This window comes from Myotis davidii, unplaced genomic scaffold, assembly GCF_000327345.1.
Source record: "Myotis davidii unplaced genomic scaffold, ASM32734v1 scaffold11, whole genome shotgun sequence".
Taxonomy (NCBI): Eukaryota; Metazoa; Chordata; class Mammalia; order Chiroptera; family Vespertilionidae; genus Myotis; species Myotis davidii.
Window position 1 is genome coordinate 2118805 of NW_006285791.1, and position 17474 is coordinate 2136278.

Genomic DNA, 17474 nt, shown 5'->3' on the forward strand with positions numbered 1-17474 from the left:
GGGGCTCGTTTTGTTCAGTGTGTGCCTGATTTACAAGGGGGTCCTAAGGGGCTTAAGACTCCCTTTCAAATAACTTGATTTCCGAGTTGTTTGAACGAAATCTGAAGTGGAGATCTGCAAATTGACTCAAACTAGTTAAGGAGTAGCGCTAGTTAAGGAGTAGCGCTCCTTGTCTGCGAAGGGAAAGCTCTCCTAAGGTGAGCTGGTTAGACTTTTATCTCTGGCATAACCTGCTTTCCAAAGGGCTTGAATCCTGTCTCCAGATTTGGGTCTGGGAATATTTGTTGGGCCTTTACTGTAGGCATAAGTGTTGTTTTCTAAAAAGTTATTAAACACCAAAGTGTAGATGAGAGTCCAGAGTCACTTGTGGCAAACATTAAGGAAGATGAAATTTTTATAGAGCTATGAAAGTAATTTAATAATATAGACCCCATATAAAGTTCTTGAGCATGACAATTTAGTGGAGGAAAGGAGAGGCTGTTTCAGTTAGAGTAAAAACTACGTACAATTAAGAGTTTGTTTTCGTGGTTCACAATTACTTAAAAAGTATTAAATTGGACGCCTTACTTTTCAACCTAGGCGGTTTCCAGGCTGGTACACTGGAAAGGGCGTTTTGCTTTTGCCCTCCCCCGCCCCTTGGTTGGAAGTTAATTTAACTCGTATATCTGAATTGGGGGGCTGAAGATATTTAGTGCTAATCTAAGCTGAGCCTCTCCTTTTAAAAAGGAGGCTACTATGAGGTAACTAACTCAATTTTAGGATACAATATCAAACTCAGATGTAATGTCTAATTTTTTTGTTTGAAATTTTATCTTCAAATGTTTGTTTATTGGTAGCATACAGCTGTGTATACTGGTGGTAAAAACTCAATTCTTAAGCCTACTCACAATAATTCAGAAGAATTCCATATGCACTGCCATTAAATTTAGAAAAGAAAGCCTGCATTCAGGAGCAATACTTTTATTTTTAAAAAATTTCTTGGTATAGCTTATATTGTAAAGATAATCTTAGATTGTAAGTTTAATGAAAATGCTAGTATGGAAACCGTTTGTATTATTGCTTTCATATCATTACAACTAATCTATTTGAGATTTAACTGCTGGGGGTCTTTTTTCCTTTAAATTTTGCTTGTCATGCAAGTGTTGGAAGGCAACTAGACAAGAAGGAGATGCGTGCACACCAGAGTAATGCGATTTTTATCTTGACTGCAGTGTGTGCCTTTCCTGGCATCCAGTGAGTGCCGGGAGGAGTGGAGAAAGTGAGGCTGGCATGCTGCCATTAATTTCAGCACTTGGTTCCCTGTCAGGCAGTGCCCAGTGCTGTGGCCATGAGCTGAAGTGGGGGAACAAATCATAGGGGATACGGCCTACAGGTGACGCTGAAGGCTATTTCTAGACACTAGTGTGTGCTACTTTTCTCTCCAGTAGTTGTTTGCAGTCATTTGCGTCTCGTTAAATTGTTACGACCTCGCATTTTCTGCTACTAGCGTGGACTCCGAGGCACCCAGCTGTGGCATGCTCTGGCCTTGAAGACATTTCCGCTTTTGTTGCTTGCAAGCTGTCACTCCAAAGCTGCTGATGGGGTGGATTGCGTTCAATCCCTTTTTCCTGTAGTCCACCCCAGCTACTCCTCGACCTTCTGTCGATGCGCCCGGGGAGGAGTGCTCACCTTGGGTGTGCAGAGAGGCTCCCGAGTCTCGCTTGTCCTTCGTGCGTCAGCGCAGCGGCTCGGCGTAGATCCCCGCGGTCTGACGCGGCCGCGTACACGCCCCGGGCGATGGGGGCCTGTCCCTCGGGGCGCCCCCGCCCCCGCCCAGCAAGATGGCGGCCGCGCGCCGCCCACGTGACTGTCGTGCCGGCCCCGCCCCCCTGGGGGCGGGCTGAGGGTGCGGCTCGCTCCGGGGTGTTCTCTCTGCTGGGCTGGGCCGGGCCGGGCCGGAATGCTGAGCCCAGGGAGAACCACGTGGGCGGTGGTGTCCGGGAACTCGGGAAGTTCCTGAGGCAGCCTTTTATTGTCCCGGAAGTAACCTTTTAGGCACACGTTTGTAACTTTTTGCGTAGGAATCATTCTATTTCTTAACTGTCTCAGTATCCTCCATACTAAGTGGATAAAGTATGACTCACCTTTAAGGTTTTGTGTGGGGTTTTTTGTACTTAGAGTAAGAGTGGGCTAGCCCAGAATAGCGTTCCTGGCTCTTTCAAGACTTGTATTCAGTTCCTAGTATGCAGTAGTCTCCCTTTAAAAATAAATCTTTTTAAACATGTTTACAGGTTGAACGGGTGTTTTATTTTATTTTGAATGCTCTATTATATGCTTTCAAGTTGACCAGGCTCAGCAACTGTTTATGACATACCATGGTTAGGATGTTAATGGCTGAGGTGTTAAGTCCACAAACTTAACCACTAGACTAGAGTATACTTACCAGTCATTTTAGAAAAATGGAGGAAGATTACACAAGTATATTTCTAACAGTAACATTGCTAGAGTTTTCCTGTGTGATTTGGGTGATTTTAGAGTAAATATTATATTGGATTGTAATTAAGTGTTGGCATTGCTTTTTGGAGACTTGTGTATAAAGCTCATGTTCTTCATAACTGTAGTGGACTGCCAGTCAATTGCATAAAAATAGGTCACTGGGCAGTGGTGAAAATACTCATTAACTGTGTACTAGGAAATTTGGGTGATTGATCTAGTTACAGATTGCATACATAGCATAACTGAAAAGACTTGGTTTTAAAAATGGGTCCCAAACTATAAATGATAATGTTAGCAGTAGTAAAAAAATAATAATAAAACCTGCATAAATATTTTGAAAGGTTATCGTTTTGTTTTCTTCATTGAAAAGAGAAAAGACAGCCAAGTTTTCTCTCTCTGAATGCCTAAAGACACTCTTAATTGTTCACAAAAATGAATATTATAATTGTGGAGACTTAACTCCTATTTAGCAACACAAAGTTGAATAAAAGGTTAGTGGTTAGTATCATTGGTATGGCTATGTTTCTCTGGAGATTGTGTTTTCAGTGTCCTCAAAACTTAGTTGCTTGGCAAGTAATACTAATGTTTGAATTAAAGGTAGAAACTGATAGATCATCCTGTGTGTTAGTGTTATTTGAATTCACAAAACATATTTGAACTCACAGAAATTAAGTGGCCATGGGACCTTCACTTAAAGAAATCAATTGAGTTACTAAAAAAGAAAACTATGAAATTGTTACTTCCTCAGCATAGATTAAGTTAATTAGCTATTTGTACTTTACAGAGCAAGTACCTCAACTCATTTTCATAATACAGATTATGTATTGGTAATGTTGGGGCCCAAAAAAGAAAAATTTCAAAGACTTTTAACAGAAATGCCCTACACTAAGATAACTTGAGTGTATCTTGGCAACCAGAACCCTGGTGAAACAGATCACTGACTTAAAAAGAGGGGAGAGGTTAGTGGTTAGGTTTTCAGTTGTTACTGTATCAGGCACTGAAAAGATGCTTCCTAAAAATGATTTTTAAAAGGAACAATTCTAAAGCTCACAGGTAATAAATGCCATTAATTTGTTGGCTACCACTGGGATATTTTACAGTGAAGAGTCTCACTGGGGCATTGAGAAGGCTTTCTTCCTACAAAAGAGATAATAGTGCTTACATTAGGATTGTTGGGATTAAATGAACAAGTACCTGTAGAATAATGCCTGGCTCAGGATCTTCAATAAATGTTAGCAATCGTAGGTCAAAGTTAAGCCTTGTTTGTAAGGTGGTAGAAGAGTGGGTACAGCATCTCACAGGTTGAGAGTGGGATCAGAGCTAGATAGCCATGTCTTTTATGAGAAATTTTAGGTTGATTTGGCTGCAGCAAAAAATAAAAGCACTTAAGTTATAACTGCCTTTTGGAAAAGGCTTTTAGAATATCAGAGTTAAGTAGTGATTATATTAGTAATAAATGGGAGCAATTGGGTATCCTCCCCCAGTTACTTATGTTTTCTGTGCAATGGTTTTCTCAGGTAAGGAGACCTAGAGGAAGTCGCATTTATACCTCAGTAGGAGAAGAGGGTTGAGGAGATGGATAGGAAGCAAGTTCTTTTTCTGAAATTAACCAGTGTAATAGAGATATTTTTAAAACTACCTTTGTTATATTTTGTGGAGGGCGGGGACAAGGCCTTGAGTGATAGCCATGTTTAGTAGATCACTAGATTCAGAGGCTTAAATTCTCCCACTAGCTCTTTGATATTAACCAGAGCACTTAGATCCCTGTGAGGTCATCTTAACTGTAAAATGGGGATAAGAACTGCCTTTTGAGGTTGGCATGATTGAATTAATGAGATAAGGTGCAAAATAATTCACATACTATCAGGAGTACAAGTTCTCTGTTGAGAATGATGCTCAATGCATTTTTCTTTTCCACTACATTGTAGACATCCAAATTGTTATATCAGTTGTTTTCAGGAATGATTGTGTGTGTTTTTTCACTCAACAAAAGTCCATATGGTGTAGTATTTTCTATATTGTTCTCTGTTACTATAACTCTAAATTGATTGGTGTTCAGGAAGGATGGGTAATTGAAAAGGTAGTATTTGAGACGCATTTATTTGGGACAGTTATTTTTGATAATACACTGCAAAGATCTGGTATGCTACAGATAAAAGAAGCCCAAAGGAAAAGGAAAAACAAAACCTCCCAGCATTTCTCTGAGTCACAATTCATTAAAATACATATTCTCCCCATAATGGATTTATGAATGGGAATGGAGAAAATACATGGTTTTAATTTGAATTATCATTAACTACTGTGCAACTAATTTACTTAGATTTGTATTCAGTTTTCACATTTAGCTAGAAAATGATTCTATAAATTAAAGCTATTTTGCACTTTTGTTAAGTTACATAATTTTTTGTTAGTTTATAGCACAGACTAGAACCCATGGATAATTAAGGAACATTTTTGTATCTTGTTTTATAAATGCTACTAGAGACCTGGTGCACGACATTTGTGCACTGGGGGGCCCCCCCCCTTACTGCCTGCCTACTCGCAGCTCCTTAGCGCTGTTGCGGAGGCAGGAGAGGCTCCTGCCACCGCCACTGCGCTCACAAGCCATGAGCCCGGCTTCTGGCTAAGTGGTGCTCCCCCTGTGGAAGTGCACTGACCACCAGGGGGCAGCTCCTGCATTGAGCGTCTACGCCCTGGTGGTGAGTGTGCATCATAGCAACCAGTCATTCTGCTGTTCGGTCTATTTGCATATTAGCCTTTTATTATATAGGATGTAGATAGCTGATATTTAAGCTTATTTAATATTTTTGTCCTTTCTAGAGAAATACTGAGTCAGTATTTTTTTTTTCAAAGAGAAGTAAAAGGCCTGCACTCACTTCAAAGCAGATGAGCTTCACTTTTACAGACTATTTTTCATTATGGAGGACTGTGTCTGATAGCACTCCTTTTACTCATAGAGAATGCCTTGTCACAAAAGCCTCTTTCATCCAGTCTACGTAAACAGTCACTCTAGAAGAGAAGTGCCTAATCGGGTGTTTATGTTACAGGTGGCAGAGCTGCTGGGCATGCAGTAGTCCATTTCCTTCTGTTCTTCCTAGGCTGCAGGGAACATTTGGTCTTTAATTCCTTTCTAAATGTCTTAGAGCATTAGAAGGGTTTTATGTTCATTCAAAAAATAATTTATTTGAGGTCAGATTAGATTTTTAAAAAGTCACTTTGGCAAGTTTAGTCTTTCCAAGTTTCAGTATAAAATAGGGATATCATCACCATTTATTGTATATATAACTGCTGTGAAGATGAACATGTATATGAAAATGCTTGTTAAACAAGATATATACTCACACACATATGTATCAATCTATATGTCAATTGTCATAGAGTGACTACAGCACAGTTTGGTTGCTGTGGAAGAACCGAAATATAGAAGTTTGAAGAGAATAGTAGGGGTTGGGTTCAGAGGGCCTTGAAGGTCAGATGAAAGGGATAGGTTTCCAGCAGGTTGCAGTGGGAGTCAGTACAAATTTGTATGTGTGTCTGCCTGCCTGTGGTATGTCTGCCTGAAATGGTCACTGTCACTTAAACTTAATTTGTATGAAAAGAATGCATCATTGATTAAAAAAAAAAACACCTTCCAACGTCATCCAGTTTTCTCAATACTACCATTATACTTCTAGACACTCTCTGATTTGCTTGATAACCTAAATCCTGGCTCCCCTCATATCCTGAATCCACCATTTCCTCATCTTGCCGACACCATTCCCTTTTGGGACTTTATGCCTAGACTTTTATAGTTATCTGACTGGTTCCCATCTGTTATCTATTGCATATTGCTGCCAGGTACATCTTACTAAAGCAATATTACCACATTTTCTTGCAGTGATGTCTGGAGCTAGGCCACCGATAAGTCTTTGAACTCAAAATCTCTTTCTTCCACAATTTCTTCATACATCTCACCTTCCATTCAAGGCTGGCTCATGCCATCACCTTTCTTGCATAATGGTAGAACAGGAGGTTAGTAAAAAAACACAGGTGCTGGTGCTAAAGAGGAGGACCCCAGCTTTGGTCTAGGTAGGAAACCATTACTACTCCTTCTCAGCATTCTAGACCTTTGTAGTTTTGTGGTCCAGTGATGTGTATTTTTCACCATTCCACCTGTCAACTACAGATGGTGCTGTTCAGGTGGAAATAGAAACAGCAAGGCCAGTTCTTAGGTAAAAGCTGCCACCCTTCTCTTTGATTCTCTACTCCCCTCTTCCTTCTAGGCTTCCTTATCAGCATTCTTTGGCCAGATCTTCTCTAATTGTGCATCCTACAAGCTCTCTCTAGAAAAGGCAATGACATCGACTAATGTTAATATTTTTATTTGTAATGAATTCAGAATTCCCAAAATACATAGAAAGTTATAGTGATGAGTTTCCCTCCTCCATATTGTTCCACCCATCTGGTTCCAGTCCACCCCACGCACATATACACAGATAACCATTGTTCACAAATGTCATGTTAACAGCTTGCATAGCTGCTATTGCAGTTGGCTGTGATAGAGGAGAGTATACACAGATTCAGTAAATCATCTGGCCCTTCACCCCACATTCATTTAGCCAGGCCTTTAAGAGAATTCTGCCACATTGGCCTTGTTGAATCACCTTATCCCCGCATTTCTGGTTAAACTAAATAAGTTACGTAGGAAAAGCTTCCACAATCATAGAATCCATATCATGCTCTTTCTGAGCTATTGATTCTTTGGTACCCCTTCCCTCAACCTTTGTTAGTTTAGTTGTTTGAGCATAACTTTAATATATTTACCAGCCATGTTTCTCCTCACACCAGAACTTGCCTTTCATCAGATGCTATAGGTGATTTAAGGCATTACTTTGGGTTGGGTTGAGTTGTACTATTTCATTGAGTGGAGATGAGAAAAACATCTGCCTTCTCTACCACATCCTCTCAATTGAAGAGTCAGGCAGTAAGTAATTCTTAAATTTTCCCTAGAGAATTCCCTCTTCTTCCACCAAAGATGGATAAAATTTGACATTTCAGTAATGTTTCTGATAAGTCATTTTCTAACATTCAACACAAGACATTCTACGAATCTTGCTTAAATAATAACATGCTTTGGTTGTAGCCCTTTAAATAAGAGAATTTGAAAGCTATAACTGTATAAGCAGTTACCACAAAATTTAGTGCCTTACTCCAACAACCTTTTTATTATTTCTTGAAGCTCTTTGGGCCAGGAATTTGGACAGGTAACTAAAGGTGAGGTCTGTTTGTCTCTGCTCCAGAATGTTTGGAGACACAACACATCTGGGGACTGGAGGTACTTTCTCCCTCCCTACTCTCTGTGTGTTCCATCTATAGTTAGACCTTTGTTAGAGTAAAATGTGGCCAATGCAACTGACTTTTGTTCTCAGGGTATGTTTTCAAAGAGTCTTTTTAGGCTGTCCAGCCATTTGACTATTCCACAAACTTTCCCACATTTAAGAAATCTCAAGTGTGTAATTGTGATGGATCTTCATGTGTAAAATATAATCTTAGTAATCTCTGGAATGAACAAGATGTCTAGCTCACTTGTGTTACTTGACATGTGGATTTGAGTTAGCCAGGAGCTCTCAGAGTTTATTAAACTGGGAGGCTTTTTCTTGGTTGCTAAATTGTGTTCTTAAAGTAACTTCAGACTTTAAATATGTGATTGTGATTGTGAAGCAAACCACTTTCTCATGGTTCCTTATACAATATATTACAATATAATATTTGTGGAGGCAACATTGTGGTAAAATATATATAACAAAAGTTTCCATTTTGACCCTTTTAATTGTATAATTTAGTGGCATTAAGTACATTCACATTCATATTGTTGTGCAACCATCACCACTGTTATCTCCAGAACTTTGCTTTTATCCTAACAGAACCTGTATGTACTCCCCATTTCCCTTTCTCTAGCCCTATTCTACTTTCTCTATGAACTAGGTGCCTTATATAAGTGGAATCATACAATATTTATTCTCTTGTGTTTGGCTTGTTTCACTTAGCATAAGGTCCTCAAAGTTGATCCCTGTTGTCGCATCTGTCAGAATTTTATTCCTTTTTAAGGCTAATATTTCATTTATACACACACACACACACACACACACACACACACACACACACCATTTTATCTCTTCATCCCTCATTGGATGTTTGAATTATTTCCACCTTTTGGCTATTGTGAATAATGCTGCTATGAACATTGGAGTACCAGTTATCTGTTCTAGTCTCAGTTCTTCTGGGTATACATCTTGAAGTGGAATTGCTGGATCATATGGTAATTCGATGTTTAATTTTTTTTTTTGAGGAAGTGTTGGACTGTCTTTCATAATGGCCACACTATTTTACATTCCTTACCAGCATTGCACAAGGTTCCAATTTTTCCAAATTCTTGCCAATACTTGTTTTCTGGTTTTTGGATAATAGCCATCCTAATGGGCGTGAAGTGCATCTCATGGTGGTTTTGATTTTTTTCATTTTCCTATTGAAAACTATTGGGTTTTATATATTTTGATTTACATTGGAAGGTGTGTGTAATTTTTAATTTATGAACCACACATAAGCATGGTAGAAAAATGTTCTATAGGAAATGGTTTACTTCATCAACTAAACTTCTAGCTAACACAAGTATTTGAGAGGATTACAGTGCTTTATTTGTATTAATTTTTAAAGTACAGTAGTGTTAGGCCAATGTGGTTTGGGTTGGATATACATTGATTGTGTATACATTACATTAGAAGAATTCCTGTATCCAACTTTTTAACATCAGTAATGATGGAAAGTGATGAATGCCATCGTGCTAAATGTTTTAGAGGTTGGATGTTGACTTAAGAGGTCTGTGTTCTTCTCATTAAGTGCTTCTTTGTAGACAGTCGTTATTCCTTGGGCTTCTAGAAGAAGACAACTACTGTATAAGGCTGAAGCTTAGCTCCCCAGAATATCGAATGTGATACTTTATTCCCAGAGAGAGAGCTGTCAACTGGCAGGCCAGGATGCATAATGAGACAGCAGAACCAAATATTTTACAATAGGATTTTTAGGAAGTTTCAGCTATTCTGTTTGCTTCATTTCTTTATACAGTTTTAAAACATGAATGTATATTATTTATTGCAAATTTATAAAATTGTAGTTGGTTCTTGAATCAGAGGTGATTTTGGTTTGAGTAGAGTTTTAAGATTCTGAACATAAAAAAAGGATTCTGAACATGAAGAGGGGGTGTGGTATGAATTTTGATAAAGAACCACTTTCTTATTCGGCTTAACCAGTGTGTTATAGTAACAGTCTACACATGACAATGCTGGAAAGCTGTGTATACACCAGCCTGCTCTGTATTCCTTTAAGCAGCAGTTCTCCTAGGAGTAAAACTCACCCCAGTTCACTGATGATTGGCTGAGCAATTAGATTTAGAACACCTAGTTACTGTGAGGTGGTTTAACGTTAGTAATAAACTCACCGTCCATACACATTCTTGTTTAGAAAGATTTGGTTTTTTTAATGATACCTTTTGTAAAACATTTTCCCAACAAAGCATCTTGTTAGATAGTCACTAAACCCAAGTAATGAATAAAAATTGCACAATAATTAATGTAAAAAATACCAATGTCCTTACGTAGTGGGGAATTAGCATAAAGGGTACCATCTTTTATTTATGTTGCTTCAATTCTGGTTCACTTTGGTATAGAATTGACATCTTTGGCAATTCTGAATAGTAATATGCAAGAAAAGTGGAACAGTGAGTAGTTGATAGAATATTGCTGTTAAATGAAGATAAATATTGATAATTCTTTTCCTTACTCCTGTGACTTTTTGCACCTTTCTGCCTTTACTTTGTAATCACCTATTTGGTCTCTAAAAATTGCTATTACAAGGGTTGCTGCTAAAAGTACAAGACTTTAATCTGGTTTATTTTATAGGATTTACTCTTCTTAGTCAATTAACTTGTGGCCCTTTTCTGATCTAGAATGACTCTGCTCACGGTGATTATGTGCAAACTAAGGAGGCCAGTTTAATAGAACACGCCCCAATACCTCATGACGGACTTACTGTGGCACCTCATAGAACCCAGCGAGAAGGTATGCTGTATTTTTTGCTAACTTAAAGCATCTATAAGTGGAAAGATTACAGAGTGCTATTTACATTGGTCCACTCTTACTCTCTGTCTCCTTTTTGGAGTAGAGAAAGCCTGCTGGTCCTTGGTTTAGTTCAAAAGCCAGTCCTCCTACTTGTTTGAGCCTGCATCTGGGCTATAGCTCCATAGCACTCGGCCCGCTTTGTAGTCAGTTGTCTTCAATCTGGTTGAATGTCTTTGGAGGGCAAAAACCTTAACATATTCCCAAAGTTTTTATTATAGGGCTATATCTGTAGGATGTGCTCAGTGTCTACTAAAAAAAAGTAAGTTTATAGAAGATCACTGTAAGGGAGAGAAGAAATTTCTTACAAGTCCATTCTTCCTGCAGTAATGCAGTTTTCAAGAGAGCTGGAGATGGGGGAATGAAAAGACTTTGCCATGTCCAAAGAAGTGAGTTTAGACATGCTCTTAACATTTGCGGAGTCAATTACATGTGTTGAGGGAAACAGTGAAATAGAAAATCTAGACAGCTTCCCGGCAGCCTTGGAAGAGTGAAGGATGGGTGAGAATTCATGCTAGTTATCATAGCTTTGAATTGACATTATTTTATCTTTTTTTAGTCCAAATAATAATCCTTTCGGTGTAATACATTTTTCCTTACAGAGGGAAAATAGGTAGAAATGTTTAATGTATAAAAAGTTTACATTTCTAATCAAGAATATCGAATTGCTTGAGTCATAGACTCTTCCACCAAGCATGGGAATCAACTAAAAGGAATTTGGTTTTACAGTGAAGGTCCTTTAAAAAAAAAAGAAAATTGAAAAGATTACATCAAAATGCTAACAGTTAAGGTGGTACTAGAGATAATTCTTTGTATTCTTAATTTTTATTAATCCTCACCTGAGGATATTTTTTCCATTGATTTTCAAAGAGAGAGGAGTGGGAGGAATGGAGAGGGGGGAGAGTGGAGCCGGGGGGGTGGGGGCGGAGAGAAACATCTATGTGAGACAGACACATCAATTGGTTCCGTCCTGCATACTCCCAAACTAGAGCTGGGGATCTGACCTGCAACCCAGGTATGTGCCCTTGACCGGGAATCGAACCCAAGACCTTTAAGTGTGTGGACCAACACTCTATCTACTGAGCCACACCTGCCAGGGCTGTATAGTTAATTTTTAAACAAATGTTTATAATCCATGCTTTTTAGTTTTGTTTTTTTTTTAAAATATATTTTATTTATTTTTTACAGAGAGAAAGGGAGAGAGATAGAGAGTTAGAAACATCGATGAGAGAGAAACATCGATCAGCTGCCTCCGGCACATCTCCCACTGGGGACGTGCCCACAACCCAGGCACATGCCCTTGACCGGAATCGAACCCGGGACCCTTCAGTCCGCAGGCCGACGCTCTATCCACTGAGCCAAACCGGCTTCGGCCATGCTTTTTAGTTTTAATGTATGAAGCTTGGAGGAGGATCTCACATTATTGGCCATTCCTCACCACATATTCTTTTGCTCTCTCATCCTGATTCTGATAGATCACGGCAGGTTTAACTTGAAATCAAGGCTGAAGACATAGCTGTGTTCCATAATGCCCTAGCTGTCCCCTATCCATAGCCCACCGGTTTGCAGAAGTAGAGCTGCTTTGTATATCTGAACGCAGATTAGTTCAGATGGCTTTTATTTAGTAGCATCATTCTTTACATAATTTAATAGAAATCAGCAGACCTTCCGTTTCCACTTTGGCCTGTATGATGCTGCAGGAGTTCTGAGAAGTTACAGACTTCTCACCTGGCTTTTGAGATTTTCTTTTGTCTCCATCCTCAACATTTTTCACCCACTAAGGGGAAATTGGCCCAGAAGCAGGCCACCAAACACTATATATTTGGAAACTTGTCACAAAATTCTGGCAATGAGATCTCCTTAGTTTATTATGAATGTCTGCTTACCAGCAAATTTCTGTGTCTGTTTTCCGCTTTCTCATTGCCCACCTTCCGTGATCTATAACAACCTTAATTCTTCGTATACACTTTTGTTACTTTGTATATTCTGCTTCATCTGATTTAACTTCTTCCTCTAAGCCTTAGTGAATCTTTCCCTTCTCTTCTCCATCTCCTGTCCCGTGGATCCAGCAGTGACCACACTAGTCTGTTGAGTCACTTTCCTAATTTCTTCGCTAAAACCTTTATCATCTTCATTACTACCAGCCTCGTTGTTTAAGTACGTTTTCTTTTGGGTGAATCTAAAGTGCTGTTTTTGTAGTAATCAGAATAACAAACAGTTTTGATGATTATCACCTTGAAAAATAATCTCCACTGCTGGCACCTTTTATTTTTTATCTTTTTTATCTTTGGTGCTTAGCAGAGTGCTTAAAGCTGCTTAGACATTCAGTGTGCTGAATGGATATAGGAAAAAATTACTTCATGGGTGGATGGCACATTGCTATGTTTCTGGATTTTTTTTTTGGTTTTTGCTTAATCATGATTTAAGAGCAGTAATTAAGATGAAGATAAATAGCTTAATTGTGTAGCATTTATCACATTTGGTAATTGAAATGTGTGTCCAGTCTCTGTAGAACAAGTCAGCATGTTTTCTTTCTTTCAGCTGTACACATTGAGAAGATAATCTTGAAAGGAGTCCAGAGAAAAAGGGCTGACAAATATTGGGAGTACACCTTTGAAGTAAGCTACTCTCACCCACAAAAAAAATGCCTCATTTTATGTTAAATAATCTTTTGGAAAGAATGAACATTGATCTTTGGAAAAACTTCTGGCAGGTTTGCTAACTTAGAAAAGTTAAACAAATGTATACCTTTGTCTAAATTAAGGGGATGTACTGCTTTCAGTGTGTTCTGCATGGTTTGCCAAGTTTTTAAAAATTGTACCACCACATGAAAATTGCTCTGACAATAATTATCAGAGTTTAGATGAAAGGTATAAGATACATCTTTTAAAAGTAAAAGTAAGCACTTTCACCAGTATTTTCAAAATCAGAATCATAAGCCTTGTCTTTTCCTGGCATTGTTTTCCTTGATATTTTTCTCTCTTTTTCTTTCTCCAGGATGGTTTTATTCTCTGGCCTTTGTGGCCTTGTCTTCTTGTCGCTCCACTTGCTCTCCTGTCCTTCTGTACTTCAAACGGCTCTAATGAATCTTAGAGCCCAGCTCTGTTAGGCCCAGGTCTCCTTTGCCTGTTCACTGTCACGTGGGTTCCTTGTCACATCTCCTTATTCCTCCCTGCTTGGGCTTCCCTGTCTAGCCCTCTTTCCTAAGGCTGTACACGCCTTGAACCAAATGGAAAGACGCCACATTTCTGTGCTTCCTACATCAGTTCCTCCCCTAAGGTATTGCTTGCTAAACGTTAGCTGTACCTTTCTCATGAAGCCACTTCTGATCCTCCAACAGAATGTTTTTTCATTCATCCAAGGTACATTGCCATCACAGGTCTTACATTTGGGTTTGTGTTTTTTCTTTCTATTTGGTTATTATCTCATAGAGAGTAGGATTCTTCATCTGCTGCCATCCCACCATATCTAACTTGCTTAGTACATTTGTTCAAAGAATTTCGGAGTCCTGGCTTCTGCTTTGTGGGAGAATTATCCTCAATTTGAAAATTTCAAGTCCTTATCTCCACTTTTCACTTGACAGTTTTGTAATACTTGGCATAAGCTGATCTTTGTTTCTTTGTTCCATTTCACCAGCTTTCCTCTGTTGCTGGAGCTCTAAGATTGCTCCTTCTTTAAGGTCTGGGTCCCCTTGCTCTGGAATGATGTTCCCTCAGACCGTGGTGGCACAGCTGATGTCCCTTCAACACACAGACTGGCTCAGACGCCCCCTCCTCTGAGGTCTTTCTTGGCGCCATATGATGGGCTTCTCCCTGCTCCTGCATCACACCATACTAATTTTCTTTGGAGCAATGACCACTGATGGGAATCCTTATATAGCCATTTGTTTCATCTGTCTCCTACACTAGACTCGGACCTCAGCCAGCAGCGACTTCGGCTCTCTTGTCCATTCCTGTATCCCTTGCACTGAAACAGTGACTGACACAGTAGATGCTCAACAGACATTTGAATAACTAAAAATCAGCTAAAAGATCTGTCAGTTAATAAGGATATTTGCTTTGGGGGTTGCTAGATAAAACTTTGTATGTGTAGTAGGTCTTTGAATAACCACATTATTTCATTATTATTGATAAGAAGCTCTGGGAACTTAACTCTTCTCTATATCAGCCTATGGTAAAATTGGTCTTACCATACATTGTTTTATTTAAGTCACAGAACCTATTGTTGACGTTAAGTGAGGACATACTATATTTTTAAGTGTCTGATTAATTATGATACAACTAGAGGCCCGGTGCACAAATTCGTGCACCAGTGGGGTCCCTCGGCCTGGTCTGTGGGATTGGGCTGACACTAGCTCTCCGACATCTCCTGAGGAGTCCTGGATTGCGAGAAGGTGCAGGCCAGGCTGAAGGACACCACCGGTGCATGATCAGGGACGGGGAGGTTATGTGGGAGGTTGGCCAGCTGGGGAGGGGCCGCAGGAGGGCTCCAGGGCCTGTCCAGCCCATCTCGCTTAGTCCTGATCGGCGGGACATCAGCAGCAAGCTAACCTACCGGTCAGAGCATCTGCCCCCTGGTGATCAATGCACATCATAGTGACTGGTCGACCGGTCAACTATCTGCCCCCTGATGGTCAGTGCACGTCGAGCAGCCTTAGCATATCTTTAGCATATTACACTTTGGTTGAACAGACGGACACTTAGCATATTAGGCTATTATATAGGATTAGTTGAGAAGCCTTAGATATTAGCATCTTTCAAGTATTAACTCAAATAATTATAAAGTAGAAATTGTTAGTGGGCCACCATTAGATCCACTGAATTAAAGGTATTCAAGAGGTATGGCAGCGTAATAGATTTCACTTCTGACTCTTTGGTTACTTAGGGTCAAATCTAAGTAAATCAGCCTTTTGGAGTTTTAGTTTCTCCATCTTTAAATTGGTCATACTTGTCCCATCCACCTTAATAGGATTTTACAGAATTGAGATAAGGTTGAAATCTCTTCATGGTATTATCAAAGAGGGCTAGTGAGCCTGTTTTTTTTCTCATAAGAATGTATATTTCATAAGTTCCAGGAGGTAAAATTTTTCTCTTTCTTGGGGCATAGAGCTGTACTCTCAAAGCATTATATTAGAGTTCTGCATCTTCACTAAAGGAATGTAAGACGGTCCACTTTCTGAAAAGTTACCAAAATATGGTCACATATTTTAAAGACAGCTTTTTTAAAAAAAATCATGTGATTTGAAATGAGTTTCTAAAATTTTTTTGAGTAGAACATGTCAGTGTGCTGTTAATTTTAATAATTTTGAAGAAATGACGACAATGCCAGATTAACTTTATATTTCTAATTGTCAATCTTAATAAAATGTAAGTAAGGCTCTTTGCTTTACACATGGCTTTTTTTCTAGTTGCTCTCTGCCTAAGAAATAACCATATAATATGTTTGTGTTTTGTTTTGTTTTTAATCAGGTAAATTGGTCTGATCTTTCAGTCACAACAGTAACAAAAACCCACCAAGAACTACAGGATTTTCTACTGAAGGTAAAAGTATAGATTTTGCTGTTAAAATGATTTTTACATAATATACAAAATCCAAAAACCCTTATATCAAAATTAATTTCTGGAAAATTAAAATACATATATACAGGTTGGAGAGCTCTCTATGAACGTAGCTGTAGAAAACGTCATGTTATTCTAAACATAAGTTTTCTTACTTTATATTACTAATATAAGGAAATGAAGGATTTTCAACATTTTTTAAAAATGGAACCTTATTCCTACTTCCTTGCCAAGATGTGTAATGTTGGTGGCTGGAGTATATCCTATGAAAGAGAGTGTCTGCAAAATAAGATGAGGTTTGTTTGCATTTGGTAGTGGATCTCAGACCTAACAGCTCTTCAGCTCCCTCTGTGGACTCCTTAAATATATCTCCATTTGTTCCTTCTTTGAGTTCCAAGCCCCCCTCCACTCCCACAATGATAGATCTCCAAAGCACTGAGAATAAGGTATATTGGGAACATCTTATAGACTTGCTGAGGTGAAAGGGATCTTAGATCATTTTGTTCAAACTCTCGTCTATTTCTTTTATACTAATTTTATTTTATTGAAAAGCGTGTGGGTAGAGATAAATACTAAAATAAGGGAGCCGTTTAAATGGATAACCAATAAATTACTGTTTCTCAATAAGCAAATGTTTTAAAATTTATAGTTAATCTATAATAATAAAAGAGTAATATGCTCATTAGACCGGACATCCTTTTGGATGACCTTCTGGACGAAGCTGGGGCTGCGAGGGAAGCCGGTGCCGGCAGCTGGGGGAAGGAAGGCCTACTCTTGCACCAATTTTGTGCATCAGGCCTTTAGTACAGAGATAAAACAGAAAGCCCGGAAGCAGAAAACATTGCCAATTGAATTACTAACTTTTAGGTAAAGGGGTGACATAGTTGTTGAACCAGTAGCATATGAAATTTTCAGGACAGTGCTTGTCACCATGAATCTGTTCTTTCAGATCACATGAGTCTCTATTTACTCGTAAAGCTAGGAGGCTTTTTGCCTCCATCTTACACAGCTGTGGGCAGCATGGGAGGCACTGGTTCTGAGGAGCACACAGTTCCCTGTGTCGGCAATGTCAGTCCTGCTGGGTGAGAACTCCTGGGAATGACTTGAAAATTTCCATTTTTTTATGGCTTATTTTATTTTATTATTATTCTTTTACCTTTTTCTTTTCTTTTTATTAAATCTTTATTGTTTAAAGTAATACATATGTCACCTTTTTCCCCCCATTGACCCCTTCTAGCCTGCCCTCACCACCCACCCCAGGCCTTCACAACCCTATTGTCAGTGTCTATGG

General features: G+C 39.0%; 1 protein-coding gene across 1 annotated transcript in view; it reads left to right on the forward strand.

Moving 5' to 3' along the window:
- The first annotated feature begins 6471 nt into the window (after window positions 1-6471).
- ZCCHC2 (zinc finger, CCHC domain containing 2) overlaps window positions 6472-17474 on the forward strand; it is a 43033-nt gene continuing 32030 nt past the window's right edge. The window contains exons 1-4 of the mRNA XM_006756818.2: window positions 6472-6486; window positions 10457-10568; window positions 13167-13243; window positions 16094-16165. Of these exons, the coding sequence (XP_006756881.1) occupies window positions 6472-6486; window positions 10457-10568; window positions 13167-13243; window positions 16094-16165 (276 nt within the window). The remainder of the gene's footprint in view (window positions 6487-10456; window positions 10569-13166; window positions 13244-16093; window positions 16166-17474) is intronic.